At 41.0% G+C, this 15411-nt stretch overlaps 1 protein-coding gene across 1 annotated transcript in view; it reads right to left on the bottom strand.

The window, feature by feature from the left end:
* The window catches only part of sec24d (SEC24 homolog D, COPII coat complex component), a 141434-nt gene that overhangs the window by 54529 nt on the left and 71494 nt on the right, over positions 1–15411 (bottom strand). The window contains exons 9-10 of the mRNA XM_078402442.1: positions 10479–10617; positions 962–1077 (exon numbers count right to left, since the gene is read on the bottom strand). Of these exons, the coding sequence (XP_078258568.1) occupies positions 962–1077; positions 10479–10617 (255 nt within the window). The remainder of the gene's footprint in view (positions 1–961; positions 1078–10478; positions 10618–15411) is intronic.

The raw sequence follows: 15411 nt of genomic DNA, 5'->3' as shown, positions 1-15411 counted from the left end.
TTGCCGGGATGGAGGGATCGGGGTGTTTCAAGATTATTTGACCATCAGTTCTGGTTTATGAGTTACATTTTGTAAATTAACGTGGGTCATAGGGGGTCTGGAAGGGCAGGGGGAGGGGAGGGGGGAACCTAGCCAAAGAAGATAAGGTTTTATAATCTGTTCCTAATAAACAAATGCAAATAAACTAGTGAGGCAAAATAAATTCAAAATTAACAGCTGGAGAATTGACATGTAATACACACTCCTACAAATACGAGTCTTAAAGTGAATTGTTGGTGAAAATCAGCATTAATTTAGATATAAGAGGTGCTGCATAACAAAAGAACTCTAAAGAACTGTACACTATGTCAGGTAATGAAAACAATAATTAGGATTAACAATTTCTAAGTAAAGATTAAGATGCTGGTTTAAACCAAAGATATGACAAAAAAAGCTGGAGTAACTCCATGGGACAGGCAGCATCTCTGGAGAGAAGAAATGTTTGAATGTTTCAGTTTGAAGAAGGGTCTCAACCCGAAACGTCACCCATTCTTTCTCCCCAGAGATGCCGCCTGTTCCGCTGAGTTACTCCAGCTTTTTGTGCCTATTTCAGGACCAACTCTTGGGTTATATCTGACTTTTAGTGGAAATAGTTATTCATTAATCACATCTCATTCCTTGCCAGAAAACAAGCCTGTAAATCTTTTTCACAACGTCCATCTACTCTGGCAGTAGAATGGTAAGGAGTGGGGCATCGTGCTCATTTGACATAACCTGTATTCAGTTAGATCATGCAACTATGCAACTGTCTGAAACTATGGCAACTGATACAACAATACCTTTATTTAAATGAAATTATTTATATAGAAGCACTAGGTTGGTTATTAAACAAAAAAATTGACTAGAATTAATAAACTAGGAGTCTTGCACTGCATATTGTGTAGCAATGTGGGAAGACATTTTATATATCATTTGTACTTACTTTGCAGTAATCTAAAGTAGCCACAAATTCATAGGATCCAAGAGACAACTCCGGCTTGTCGTAATGATCCAACCTCCTGCCCAAGTGATCCAAGTGTTGAAAATAGAATGGGGGAACTACAGAAAGAAAAACATAAACCAATATTTAAAATGACTAAATGGCAGATACAGGATATAGGAAGAATGGTGGAGTACATTGCCCAATCAGCATCAACGGTATGGAAATGGAAATGCATGAGAGTACACTGTTGGGTTGCATCACAACTTGGTTTGGAAACAGCTCTGCTCAAGACCGCATGAAATTGCTGAGAGTTGTAGATGTAGCCTAGTCCATCACACAGACAAGATTTCCCACTATCGACTCCATCTATATTTCATGCTGCCTCGGCAAAGCAGCCAACATAATCAAAGTCTTGACCCACCGCAGACATTCCTTCTTCTCCCTGCTCCCATCTGGCAAAAGGTACAGATACTTGAAAGTACACACCACCAGACTCATGAATAGTGTTTCCACTCTGTTATCAGCCTTCTGAATTGTTTTTCCCAAAGCCAGGGTAATGTCCAATTCACCTCCATTCCATTGTGAACATTGGACTTTGTCAATGGAACCATGCACATAAATGCGTTGTAATGCTGAGAACTATATTCTACACTCTGTATTTTCCACTTTACTCTATCTATCGGACTCGAGTTTGACCTGACTGTATCTGATATGTTTGGATAGCAAGTAAAAGAAAGCGTTTTCATTAAACCTCAGTACAAATTATAATAATAAATCTAAGCCTAAACCAAATAAGAATATTATGGGCTGAGTATCTTCTATTCCTTTCAAATTTTATGTTTTCTATGATTGGAAAAAAAATATGGTGTTTGAAGGTTTCATATCACAGCCAAAGAAGATTTTGAATGATAACTTACAATTGTGAAATTAGTGTGTAGAAAGGAACTGTGGATGCTGGTTTATACTGAAGATGAACACAAAGTGCTAGAGTAACTCAGCAGGTCAGGTAGCATCCCTAGCGAAAAAGAATGGCTGATGTTTTGGGTCGGGACTCTTCCTCAAATAAGATTAAACAATGAGACCAAAGATTTTATTTCAAGGTTTCTTTTGAACACAACTGATGAGTTTATTAGGTTATAGAGTTCCAACCCTTTAAAAACTTATTTTGATAACACAAAAGAAACCTGAAATAACATATGAATCTTATGTGTCTTATCATATCATATATATACAGCTGGAAACAGGCCTTTTCGGCCCTCCAAGTCCGTGCCGCCCAGCGATCCCCGTACATTAACACTGTCCTACACCCACTAGGGACAATTTTTACATTTACCCAGCCAATTAACCTACATACCTGTACGTCTTTGGAGTGTGGGAGGAAACCGAAGATCTCGGAGAAAACCCACGCAGGTCACGGGGAGAACGTACAAACTCCTTACAGTGCAGTACCCGTAGTCAGGATCGAACCTGAGTCTCCGGCGCTGCATTCGCTGTAAAGCAGCAACTCTACCGCTGCGCTACCGTGCCGCCCTGAGGGTACATGAGGGTAGCTTGTTTCATTGCCTTTGGGAATGCCCCACCATCCAAGAGTACTGGAAGGATATAAAAACTGAATAGGATCTACCAGTCACTGTAACAAGAGCCTGAGGGATTTTAATAAAGGCAATTTTTATACATTTTGGTTTCACCATGTAGAAATTACAGCAGTGTTATACCTGGTTCCCCCATTTCAGGGCACCATAATGTTTGGGACACAGCAATGTCAAGTAAATGAAAGTAGTCATGATTAATATTTTGTTGCATATCCTTTGCATACAATGACTGCTTGAAATCTGCGATTCATGGACATCACCAGTTGCTGGGTGTCTTCCCTGGTGATGCTCTGCCAGGCCTGTAATACAGCCATCTTTAGATGCTTGTTTTGGGGGCTAGTCCCCTTCAGTTTTCTCTTCAGCATATAAAAGGCATGCTCAATTGGGTTCAGATCAGGTGATTGACTTAGCCACTCAAGAATTTACCATTTTTTAGCTTTGAAAAACTCCTTTTTTGCTTTAGCAGTATGTTTGGGATCATTGTCTTGCTGTAGAATGAACCGCCAGCCAATTTGTTTTGAGGCATTTGTTTGAACTTGAGCAGATAGGATGGGTCTATACACTTCAGAATTCATTATGCTACTACCATCAGCAGTTGTATCATGAATGAAGATAAGTGAGCCAGTTCCTTCAGCAGCCATACATGCCCGGGCCATAACACCCCCACCACTGTGTTTCACAGATGAGGTGGTATGGTTTGGATCTTGGGCAGTTCCTTCTTTCCTCCAAGCTTTGCTCTTGCCATCACTCTGATATGTTAATCTTCATCTCATCTGTCCACAAGACCTTTTTCCAGAACTGTGTTTGCTCTTTTAAGTACTTCTTGGCAAACTGTAACACATCCATCCTATTTTTGCGGTTACCCAGTGGTTTGAATCTTGCAGTGTAGCCTCTGTATTTCTGTTCATGAAGTCTTCTGTGGGCAGTGGTCATTGACAAATCCACACCTGACTCCTGAAGAGTGTTTCTGATCTGTCGGACATGTTTTTGGGGATTTTTCTTTATTATAGAGAGAATTCTTCTGTCATCAGTTGTGGAGCACTTCCTTGGCCTGCCAGTCCCTTTGCAATTAGTAAGCTCATCAGTGCTCTCTTTCCTCTTAATGATGTTCCAAACATTTTATTTTGGTAAGCCTAAGGTTTGGCTGATATCTCTAACAGTTTTATTCTTGTTTCTCAGTCTCATAATGGCTTCTTTGACTTTGGTCCTCATGTTGGTAAAAAGCAATAAAAGTTTCCAATGGTGATGGAAAGACTGGAGGAAAGACTGGGTGCTGAGAGCTCTCTTATACCTGCAGTAAGGAGGCAATTAAACACACATGAACAATTACAAATGCCTGTGAAGCCATGTGTTCCAAACATTATGGTGCCCTGAAATGGGAGGACTATGTATAAACACAGCTGTAATTTCTACATGGTGAAACCAAAATGTATAAAAATGGCCTTTAATAAAATCTGACAATGTGCACTTTAACCACATGTGATTTTTTCTACTACAAATCTCAACACAAAAGAAAAACTGAAAAAGGAGACAATTTATATTTTCAAAATAGCAATTCGAGTGAGTGGGAGTGACTTACTTTTTGTTGAAAAGTGACTCAGTTTAAATTCATTACTGCAAAACTGAAGAGAAGCATTAGGATGAGTTTCTTTATGCTAAGTATAATGGGTTTTGGCAACAAGACGTGATAAGAGAAGACACTATCTTAATGATAACGGGCATGTAAAGAGCTACAAAGGATTGTGGTACAGAATAGTAGAATGTCTTAAGTTAGCTGTATTAGGGAGAAAAAAAGCTGGACAACTAAATTATGTTGTTGATCATCGAATAAAGATACACCACAGATAGGTCTCCTGACTGTGTCTTCCTGTGGAAAGACGTTTGGCTTGTGGGATAAAAAGTATTACTGCATAATGATTGATGAAAGAAAACCGGTTGCAAAGCAAGTCAGAACGATGGATGAAATGCAAACTAATTAGAGTTATAAGTTAGAGAGGGGAGTTCAGCTGGTGGAGTAATATTAAAATAATAGAGTTGGTAGAAAACAATGCAGAGATTGCAATGAGCAAGAGATTGCAGGAAAGTGAGGTAGTTTTACATGCCATGTTAAAAAAAATCTTTTGGGAAATTTGGATAGTTGCTTCCAGATGGCGAAAGAATGGTTGAAATAATAACATATAACATATAACATATAACAACTACAGCATGGAAACAGGCCTGTCCGGCCCTACCAGTCCACGCCGACCATTCTCCCTGACCTAGTCTCATCTACCTGCACTCAGACCATAACCCTCCAATCCCCTCCTATCCATATACCTATCCAATTTACTCTTAAATAATAAAATCGAGCCAGCCTCCACCACTTCCTCCGGAAGCCCATTCCATACAGCCACAACCCTCTGAGTAAAGAAGTTCCCCCTCATGTTACCCCTAAACCTTTGTCCCTCAATTCTGAAGCTATGTCCCCTTGTTGGAATCTTCCCCACTCTCAAAGGGAAAAGCCTACCCACGTCAACTCTGTCCGTCCCTCTCAAAATTTTAAAAACCTCTATCAAGTCCCCCCTCAACCTTCTACGCTCCAAAGAATAAAGACCCAACCTGTTCAACCTCTCTCTGTAGCCTAAGTGCTGAAACCCAGGCAAAATTCTAGTAAATCTCCTCTGTACCCTCTCCATTTTGTCGACATCCTTCCTATAATTTGGCGACCAGAACTGCACACCATACTCCAGATTCGGCCTCACCAATGCCCTGTACAATTTCAACATTACATCCCAACTTCTATACTCGATGCTCTGATTTATAAAGGCAAGCATACCAAACGCCTTCTTCACCACCCTATCCACATGAGATTCCACCTTCAGGGAACAATGCAGTTATTCCCAGATCCCTCTGTTCCACTGCATTCCTCAATTCCCTACCATTTACCCTGTACGTCCTATTTTGATTTGTCCTACCAAAATGCAGCACCTCACACTTATCAGCATTAAACTCCATCTGCCATCTTTCAGCCCACCCTTCCAAAAGGCCCAAGTCTCTCTGTAGACTTTGAAAATCTACCTCACTATCAACTACTCCACCTATCTTAGTATCATCTGCATATTTACTAATCCAATTTGCCACACCATCATCCAGATCATTAATGTAAATGACAAACAACAGTGGACCCAACACAGATCCTACAATCTTTTACTACAATAAAAAACTTTAGAAACTTTTTGGAAGCATTTTACAGTTAAAATGCTCTGCCCAAATAAAATAGAAGTCACAAAGTGCTGGAGTAACTCAGTAGATCAGGCAGCATCACATCTGGAGGACATGGATAGGTGACGTTTCAGGTCAGGATCACTTTTCCTACTGAAGATGAGTCCCAACCCGAAATGTCAACTGTCCATTCTCTCCAGATGTCGTGCCTGAACCACTGAGTTACTTCAGCACTGTGTTTTTTTTTGTAAACCATCATCTGCAGTTCCTTATGTCCCTGTTGCCCAAACATAAAGCTGTTATACTTTGCCTATTCCACATGGGTAATAAAGGTGATATTTAATGGAGGAGTGGGGATTCTTGCCAGGTTAAATCAACAGCAGGACTTTGCTTTAGTGAAAGAGTCCCAGGAGCCAGAAGCTCAAACTGAAGTTACTCATCCTGACATCCCTTCAACCCTTGCATTCTGCATTGAGGCAGTAACGTTGAGATGTTGGAGGTTGGGGAATACATTTCCGATCATCCCAACATGTTCGTTGGTAAATTGGCATCTACCATATAGTTGGGCTCCTTGCAGGTTTGCCGGGGGGTTTACCTTCATCACAACTGACAACCGTTGTTAAAGGTGCACTTTGAAAGTTTGCTCTACTTCAATTTGCACCAATAAATGATCTGTGAGGCTAATATGTCTGGATACATCAATGTATAAAGTTTGAGAGGAAATCATATTGTGAGGATTGCAAGTGCATTTGGTACCAGGAGGTGACAATCACATTTAAATTGTCACATCATCTACATGCCACACATTTACATTGGGAAAGCAATCTCAGAAACCCAAAACCCAAAAAGCACAATCTTTATCTGGACTTATTGGAGAAAAATTAATAAGTCATCTTCCAAGGAAGATTTTCTATGGAAGTCACCAGCTGTCAGGACTTGCTTTATAGAAACACAGAAACATAGGAAATTGGTGCAGGAGGAGGCCATTCGGCCCTTCAAGCCAGCACCGCCATTCATTGTGATCATGGCTGATCATCCACAATCAGTAACCTGTGCCCAACTTCTCCCTATATCCCTTGATTCCACTAGCCCCTAGAGCTCTATCTAACTCTCTTAAATTCATCCAGTGATTTGGCTTCCACTGACCTCTGTGGCAGAGAATTCCACAAATTCACAACTCTCTGGGTGAAAAAGTTCCTTCTCACCTCAGTTTTAAATGGCCTCCCCTTTATTCTAAGACTGTGGCCCCTGGTTCTGGACTCACCCAACATTGGGAACATCCTTCCTGCATCTAGCTTGTCCAGTCTTTTTATAAGTTTATATGTCTCTATAAGATTCCCTCTCATCTTTCTAAACTCCAGTGAATACAAGCCAAGTCTTTTCAATCTTTCCTCATATGACAGTCCCGCCATCCCAGGGATCAATCTCGTGAACCTAAGCTGCACTGCCTCAATTACAAAGATGTCCTTCCTCAAATTAGGAGACCAAAATTGTACACTATACTCCTGATGTGGTCTTACCAGGGCTCTATACAACTGCAAAAGACCCTCTTTACTCCTATACTGAAATCCTCTCATTATGAATGCCAACATGCCATTAGCTTTCTTCTCTGCCTGCTGTACCTGCACACCAACTTGCAAGGACTGATGTACAAGGACACCCAGGTCTCGCTGCACTTCCCCCTTACATAACCTGATATCATTGAGATAATAATCTGCCTCCTTGTTTTTGCCGCCAAAGTGGATAACCTCACATTTATCTATATTATACTGCATCTGCCAGGCATCTGCCCACTCACTCAACCTGTCCAGGTCACCCTGCAATCTCATAACATCCTCTTCGCAGTTCACACTGCCACCCAGCTTTGTGTCATCCGCAAACTTGCTAGTGTTACTTCTAATTCCTTCATCCAAATCATTAATATATATGGTAAACAGTTGCGGCCCCAACACCGAGCCTTGCGGCACTCCACTCGCCACTGCCTGCCATTCTGAAAAGGACCCGTTTATTCCTACTCTTTGCTTCCTGTCTGCCAACCAATTCTCTATCCATGCCAACACCCTACCCCCAATACCATGTGGTCTAATTTTGCTCACCAATCTCCCGTGCGGGACCTTATCAAAGGCTTTCTGAAAGTCTAGATACACTACATCCACTGGCTCCCCTTCATCTATTTTACTTGTCACATCCTCAAAAAATTCCAGAAGATTAGTCAAGCAAGATTTCCCTTTCATAAATCCATGCTGACTTGAACTTATCCTTTTACTGCTATCCAAATGCACCATTATTACCTCTTTAATAATTGACTCCAGCATCTTCCCCACCACCGATGTCAGTCTAACTGGTCTGTAATTCCCCATTTTCTCTCTCGCTCCTTTCTTGAAAATTGAGATAACATTAGCTATCCTCCAATCCACAGGAACTGATCCTGAATCTATTGAACATTGGAAAATGATCACCAATGCGTCCACTATTTCTAGAGCCACCTCCCTGAGTACCCTGGGATGCAGACCATCAGGCACTGGGGATTTAACAACCTTCAGTCCCATCAGTCTACCTAATACTATTTCTCGCCTAATGCAAATTTCTTTCAGATCCTCTACCCCCCTAGATCCTCTGGCCTCTGGTACATCTGGGAGATTGTTTGTGTCTTCCTTAGTGAAGCCAGATCCGAACATTTCTGCTATGTCCATACAGACAACCCTTGACAACCATTAGCTTGATTGAGGTTGGGAGTTCTTGGGAAAGTGACAAAGGAATAAACCATCATTCTGTTACACCTGAAAGCTGGGCCCTAAATCTCACTGCGGTGCTAAAAAAATCCCTATTGGAGTATAACTGGAACAACTGGTTGAGATGAATTTGAAAGAATTTCCAAATCATCCCTCCCTTATTTCTACAAAAAATAGCTTAAACACAGATCAAATATTCACAATCGCCAAGTGTAGTGATTTTATATTAAATAAAACACATGCTAATCCTTTTAAAGCATTTATTTAACAGTTATGGTCTAATGTAAATGCACAACTCTCAATGTGTAGGAAAGAACTGCAGATGCTGGTTTAAATCAAAGATAGACACAAAATGCTGGAGTAACTCAGCGGGACAGGCAGCATCTCTTGAGAGAAGAAATGGGTGACGTTTCGGGTCGAGACCCTTCTTCAGACTGAAGGAGGAATGGGTGATGTTTTGGGTCGAGACCCTTCTTCAGTCTGAAGAAAGGCCTCAACCCGAAACGTCACCCACTCCTTTTCTCCAGAGATGCTGCCTGTCCCACTGAGTTACTCCAGCATTTTGTGTCTATCTTTGCATTATTCTCTGTTCATGTTGTAGTCTGCTTTTTATGATTTTAGAAACGTCAATATTCTCACTAAGTACCACATATATTTGCCCTAGAATTTGTAGAGTGGCAGAAGGAAGAAAGATATTAAGATTCAGAGTTAACAAGCTTACTTTATAAGGGAAAGGGTCATAATGATCCAACTGAATAAAATCCAATTTAAGTAATATGTTCCAGTCAAACAGTTTTGGCAACATACTCGGAAAATAGCCAAACACTTTAAACCACTTAATCCCAGCTCACACACTCCGCCAATCTTTCTTTGAACAAATAAGGTTTGATTTCATCAGAGGGAATGCAGTGACGTTCGTGCAGAAATCAAACAAGGCAATAAAAAAAATCAGTTCCACGTATCTAGTTGGGTTGATGGAAAAAAATGTTTGCAATGTTTTTATATAAAAGGCAGAATAAAAATAATTTCTAAATGTGCCAGAGGAAAAAAAAATGCTTCTTGGTTAATGAAATGCTTTCAGAATTAAGCCTCTTGATCCTAAACATGCACACATCAATTCAACTATTTACAGAATTACCAAATCCCCTTTAGTATTGAATATAGTAAGTTAGGTAAGCAGTATTCAATTAGGCTTGCACATTAAACCATGCAATTAAAACGCACTATTCTGAAAGAAACAAAGGAATGGCCATTTTAAAGAACAATATCAAATGTTTTAACTAAATGCAGAATGGGATGAGTCTGAATTTAATTACAGAATTGAGACGTTTCTCCAGATTTCACAACACCCTCGATGGCCAATGAAGTCCATGATAGTCTTCCTCCTGTGATTTAACTGAGAGCCATTGCAAACACTAACTACTCCTGACCACTTAATGAGCCAATTCTAGATGGCTCTGTGGCCTCAACAGCTCATGCGAATACGCTGAAGAACCCGGGAGCTACAGTTCAGGTAAGCTTCACGCTTTTTAACATTTCTGCTAGTGTGATGTGAATTTTGTGTTTGCAAATGAGCCCAAAACTAGTTCTTATAGAACTCAGTCTATTAGTAAAATATCTTTTTACCATAATGGAGAATCATTCAGCCCATTTACTCCATGTCAGCTGCCAGCAGAATAATCCCATCAACTGGGATAAGATACAACTAAAGTGAATGGGTGATCGTTGGTCGGTGTGGTAGGTCGAAGGGCCTGTTTCCACATTGTATCTCTAAACTAAACTAAAGTTCCATTCCTCTCCCTATTTTGTTGTAACTGTGCAATTTATTCTTCCTCTAAGGACCATATGGTAAAACTTTTGAGAGCTGAATAAGAATTGTTCCAACAATATCAATTTCATTTCCTTCAGCCATTAGGGACACAGAAATTGGTGCTACGTTGGAGGTGTTATTGTGAGGTTAATGATGGCAAGAGAATAAAATGAATTACCAACCTTCATTGACACAGCTGCAGAATCCACACTGGTACTTCCGTCCCCCTTCAATGAATTGCATTAATGGAGACATGTAGGCCTTACATCTGTTACAACGAATGGGTCCAGTCTCACCATGGCTTACAACACAGATTGGTGCCTATTAAATTGAAAAAATAAAAAATTGGTAATGTTTAAATCAAACTAGTACCATGTGTAGAGAAGTAATCGGCTTAGATTTTATAAGTAGGATTCCTATTTCATTACATGTATTGTACATAGGAAATATTTGCCCAAGTTAACTAATCCATTGCAAATCAATTTATTAGTAATTTTTAGTAACAAGACATTTTTAATGGCAATTCACATATCCCATTAAAACATATGCATTCAGACTAAAATATTTGGTTCAGATTTACACTGCAATACAAAACCAGATGGGACGGTTGATGACGTTGATAAGAAAGTATTTTCCAAGTTATTACAAACTATCACTGGCGTGCCCACCAAAGAAACAAATAAAAATAAAATCAAACAAGCCAACCTGCACACAAACTATTCCAATGTCTGTGCTATTTCCTTTACTTGGTCTCAACAACTTTCTCTTCTCTCCTCTTTAAGGCATTGAACATATACAGAGATATGCTTCTAACAGCCTACTTGGTTACTATCCAGAACTCTCATCTAGCTATTTATATGTTTGTGATAGTTTGCCGGAAGGTAGCAACACAGCTAAGACCATTTGCTTTCTCCCACTGTATACACACAGCCATTTTCAGAAAAGCTTCACAGAACAATGATCAATAGTTGTAGCTTGGTCTTTTTTTTTCTCCTTAAACCAATGCCAGTTAGTCTAACTGTAAAATCATTACATTTGAGATTAACTCAATCATCATACCAGCATGAGGAAGTTTAATTGAATTTCTAGGTAAGGATGGAGGTTGGTGGAGTTGAATGGGTGGTTAAGTATAATGTTCTCCCATGTCCTAAATGTCCTAATCTCCATCCCAACTCTTACCCACATAAGACACAGGCCCACTACTGTTCCCACTACTCACTCCAAATTAAAAAAAAACAAGTTCCTGATCTTTCTCCCCTCTTCTCCATAAGGCTCTAGTTGGCAATCCTGTTCCCCACTCCCATTTATGACTGAGGTTCCAGATTATTCTCTCACTCATTTGGCCCATCAAGTTAACACCGGCTCTCAGAGCAATCTCATCATTCCCATTCTCCAAGCTATTTCACCAGTCTATTCTCCCCAAGTGCCCATTAACACACCCTGGTCCTCCCAACACACAATTACACCAAGAGTAATCAAACTGGTCAATTAACTAAACCACCAGCCGTCTTTAGGATGGATGTATGAGGCCATGAAGAGAACATTCAAACTTCGCCGAGTCAGCACCAGAGGTCAGAATCAAACCCTGGTCGTTGGAGCTGTGAGACAGTGCTGCTACCTGCAGCAGCCCCATGCCCACCCCTCTCAGGGAATAAGCCTTGCATTGCATAGTTTCAGTGGTTCTCCTTGCTCCCCATTCTAAGCTTGTTCACTGCAGAGGGCTTCACTGGCTCGCTCCTCACCAAGCTGCAGCCTCATCAGGACAATAACCCCTCGCCATCCTAACCCCATTAACTCACTCTCCAACTTCTCAGGTGAACAACACATTTTCTGTCTCTAGAATGGATGAATAGCACCCAAAGCCTCAGCCAATTCTGCTGTGGGGGAGTGAACAATCCAAAAAGCCACTGATACAACAATGCAACAGCCATCAAGTGTAAAATAGCATTGTTTACATCAGCCTAGGAATTCCACAAAACCCCTTTTGTATTTCTAGACCTCTATTAATCAAACCAAGGACACTGTGCAATCTAAATATAATTTAAACAGTAACGAGCATGTATTATAAATTACTGGACAGTGTTGCTTTTATACATCGTAATCCTGATTGAGACCTACACAGAAAATTGACTAGCTTGGTGCCATTAGCAGCCAATGAAGCTGTACCAATTTTTGCACTTATGTCAGACATAACACTGTATCACATTGCAGAGAATAACTATGTAGCAAGTTTAAAACTGGAATACTGTTCAAAATTGCCAAAATTCTCCTAAGTAGATGGTTGTTAAGCTTTGGCAAGGCTCCATTATGACCACCAGTTGCAGACATTTCTTAGTAACATAATTTTCAGGGAACAAAACACCTGCATTCAGCATTTGTCACAATTATACAATTACATTATTATGAATTCACTAACATCACATCCAGAAAAACAAAATATTGCATTTCATTGATTTTTGCAACAGGATGTTTATAACTACTGCATCAAAATGTGTTTATTATACAATCAAGAAACAGTACTAGTGCAAGTGGAACAGCTCTCCAGGTGAATCGTCTGTTCTTTTTATAACACTTTGGGACCATCCTCTCAGGCATATTTAACAACCATAATTACTGTGGGTGGCACAGCGGTAGAGTTGTTGGTTTACAGCGACAGAGACCCGGGTTCGATCCTGACTATGGGTGCTGTCTGTACGGAGTTTGCACGTTCTCCTTGCGACTGCATGGATTTCCTCCGGGTGCTCCGGTTTCCTCCCACATTCCAAAGACGTGCTTGTTGGTAGGTTAATTGGCTTCTGTAAATTGTCCCTAGTGTGTAGGATAGAACTTAGGGCGATTGCTGCTTGATGCGAACTTGGTGGGCCGAAGGGCCTATCTCTGAACTGAACTAAACGAAACTAAACACCAAGAGAGATGGTCAGCCTGAGGAGGGAGCATCCCATAAATCGTTTAGCTCAAAATGATCTGGAACATGTGGAAATTACAATGGGAAATAAGATCCTGCTCACCAGGGAACCAGCCCACATCCTCCTACAGCCATCCTATCTAAGGAACTGTATCTCACAAGGTCTATATCTGAATACTGTACAAAATCTGGAAACAACCAAAAGCAAGTACAATAAAAGCATCTAGGCAGTACTGCTTGGCAATTCATCAAAGCCACAATTAAACACAGATATACGAGAATGTTAGATGGTTCTGCAGATGAGGGTTTAAACAGGAATGGCAGGGGGATGGGAACCAGAGGGGAGGGTCGGCAAATGGAAGGACCGATGGGAAAGTAGAGGTTATGACCAGTAAGTCTCAAGGGAAGAACAGGATGGGCGAGGTTAAGGAATATGGCGAATCTAATAGGCTGAAGTGTGTTTATTTCAATACAGGGAGTATCGTAGGTAAAGCAGAACTTAGAGCCTGGTTTGGTGCTTGTGATTATGATGTTGTGGCCAATGCGGAGACTTGGTTGCCGGGGGGGGGGTGGGGGGGGGGGGGGGAGGGGGGGGGGAATACAACTGCAGCGCAACGTTCCCTGGTTTTGATGTTTCAGATGTAATAGAGACCAAGGGAAAGAAGTGGAGGAGTTTCTCTACAAATCAGAGATAATGTCACAGCGGCACTTAGAGAGAACATACAGGAGAGTTCATCCACTGAGGCAATAGAGGTAGAGCAAGAATAACAAAGGTGCAATCAATCTTGGAGAGCTGTACCACAGACCCCTCAATAACCAACAGGAGATAAAGGAACAGAAATGTAGACAGATTATCGAAAGATGCAAAGGCAACAGGATTGTCGTGGTGTGTGACATTAACTTCCCCAATACTGACTCGGACTTGCACAGTGCTAAAGGCTTAAGCAGGGCAGAATTTGTTAGCAAGAGGGTTTCCTGAAATGGTATGTAGATAGTCCAACTCGGGAAGGGAAAATATTGGAAAACAAGTTTGGCCAGGTGATGGTGTTTCAGTGGGAGAGCATTTTGGGATAGTGATCACGACTCCATAAATTGTAAGATTGCTTTGAATAAGAATAAATCTGGAACTCACGGAAAGGTGCTAAATTGAAGTAAGGCAAATTACAATGTTATTACGCATTCCTCATGAGAGGAATAGATCGGGTAGATACACAGTCTCTTGCCCAGAGTTGGTGAATCAAGGACCAGAGTACGTAGGTTTAAGGTGAAAGGGAAAATATTTAATAGGAATCTGAGGGGTAACTTTTTCACATTAAGGGTGGTGGGTGTATGGAACAAGCTGCCAGAGGAGGTAGTTGAGGCAGGGGCTATCCCAACATTTAAGAAACAGTAAGACAGGTACAGTTAGGACAGGTTTGGAGGGATAAGGACTAAAAACGGGCAGGTAGGACTAGTGTAGCTGGGACATGTTGGCTAGTGTCGGCAAGTTTGGCCGAGGGCCTGTTTCCTCACTGTATCACACTGTGACTTTAACTAGGGAGAATAAATTGGGAGCAGTGGTTGTTGGGTAAGTTTGGATCTACATGTTCCAGTAAGAAGGCGGGATAAGAATAGCAAACTAAGGGAACCTTGGATGACCGAAAAAGGGAAAGATATGCAAAATTTAAGAAGATGAAATCAGACAGGGACTTTGAGGAATATATGCGGACAATTATAAAGGTCAAATGGGGCCACAATATGGCTTTGGCGAGTCGGATTAAAGGAAATCCCAAGGCTTTGTATACCTACATTAAAATCAAGAGGGCAACCAGAGGGAAGGTTGGATCGCTCAAGGATAAAGAACGGAATGTAATAACAAGGAACTGCAGATGCTGGTTTACACGAAAGATAGACAAAAAATGCTGGAGTAACTCAGCGGGTCAGGCAGCATCCCTGGAGAACATGGATAGATGACGTTTTGGGACAGAACCCTTCTTCAGAAAAAGGAATTTGTGCTTGGAGTAGGTGAGGTTCTAAATACATCTATATTTATCAGGAAGAAGGAGATGGAAGACAATAAGATCAGTGTGGAGAATACTAATGTGCAAGGGCAGCACGAGATTAAGGAGGAGATGGTGTTGGGGCTCTTTACGAGCATTGAGATATATAACTTCCCAGGGCCTGATGGGATCTACCCCCAGATTATTAAGAGAGGCAAGATAGGAGATTGC

Source organism: Rhinoraja longicauda, chromosome 1, assembly GCF_053455715.1.
Source record: "Rhinoraja longicauda isolate Sanriku21f chromosome 1, sRhiLon1.1, whole genome shotgun sequence".
Classification (NCBI taxonomy): domain Eukaryota; kingdom Metazoa; phylum Chordata; class Chondrichthyes; order Rajiformes; family Arhynchobatidae; genus Rhinoraja; species Rhinoraja longicauda.
The sequence above is the reverse complement of the archived record's forward strand: the minus strand, read 5'-3'. Positions and strand labels throughout refer to the sequence as shown.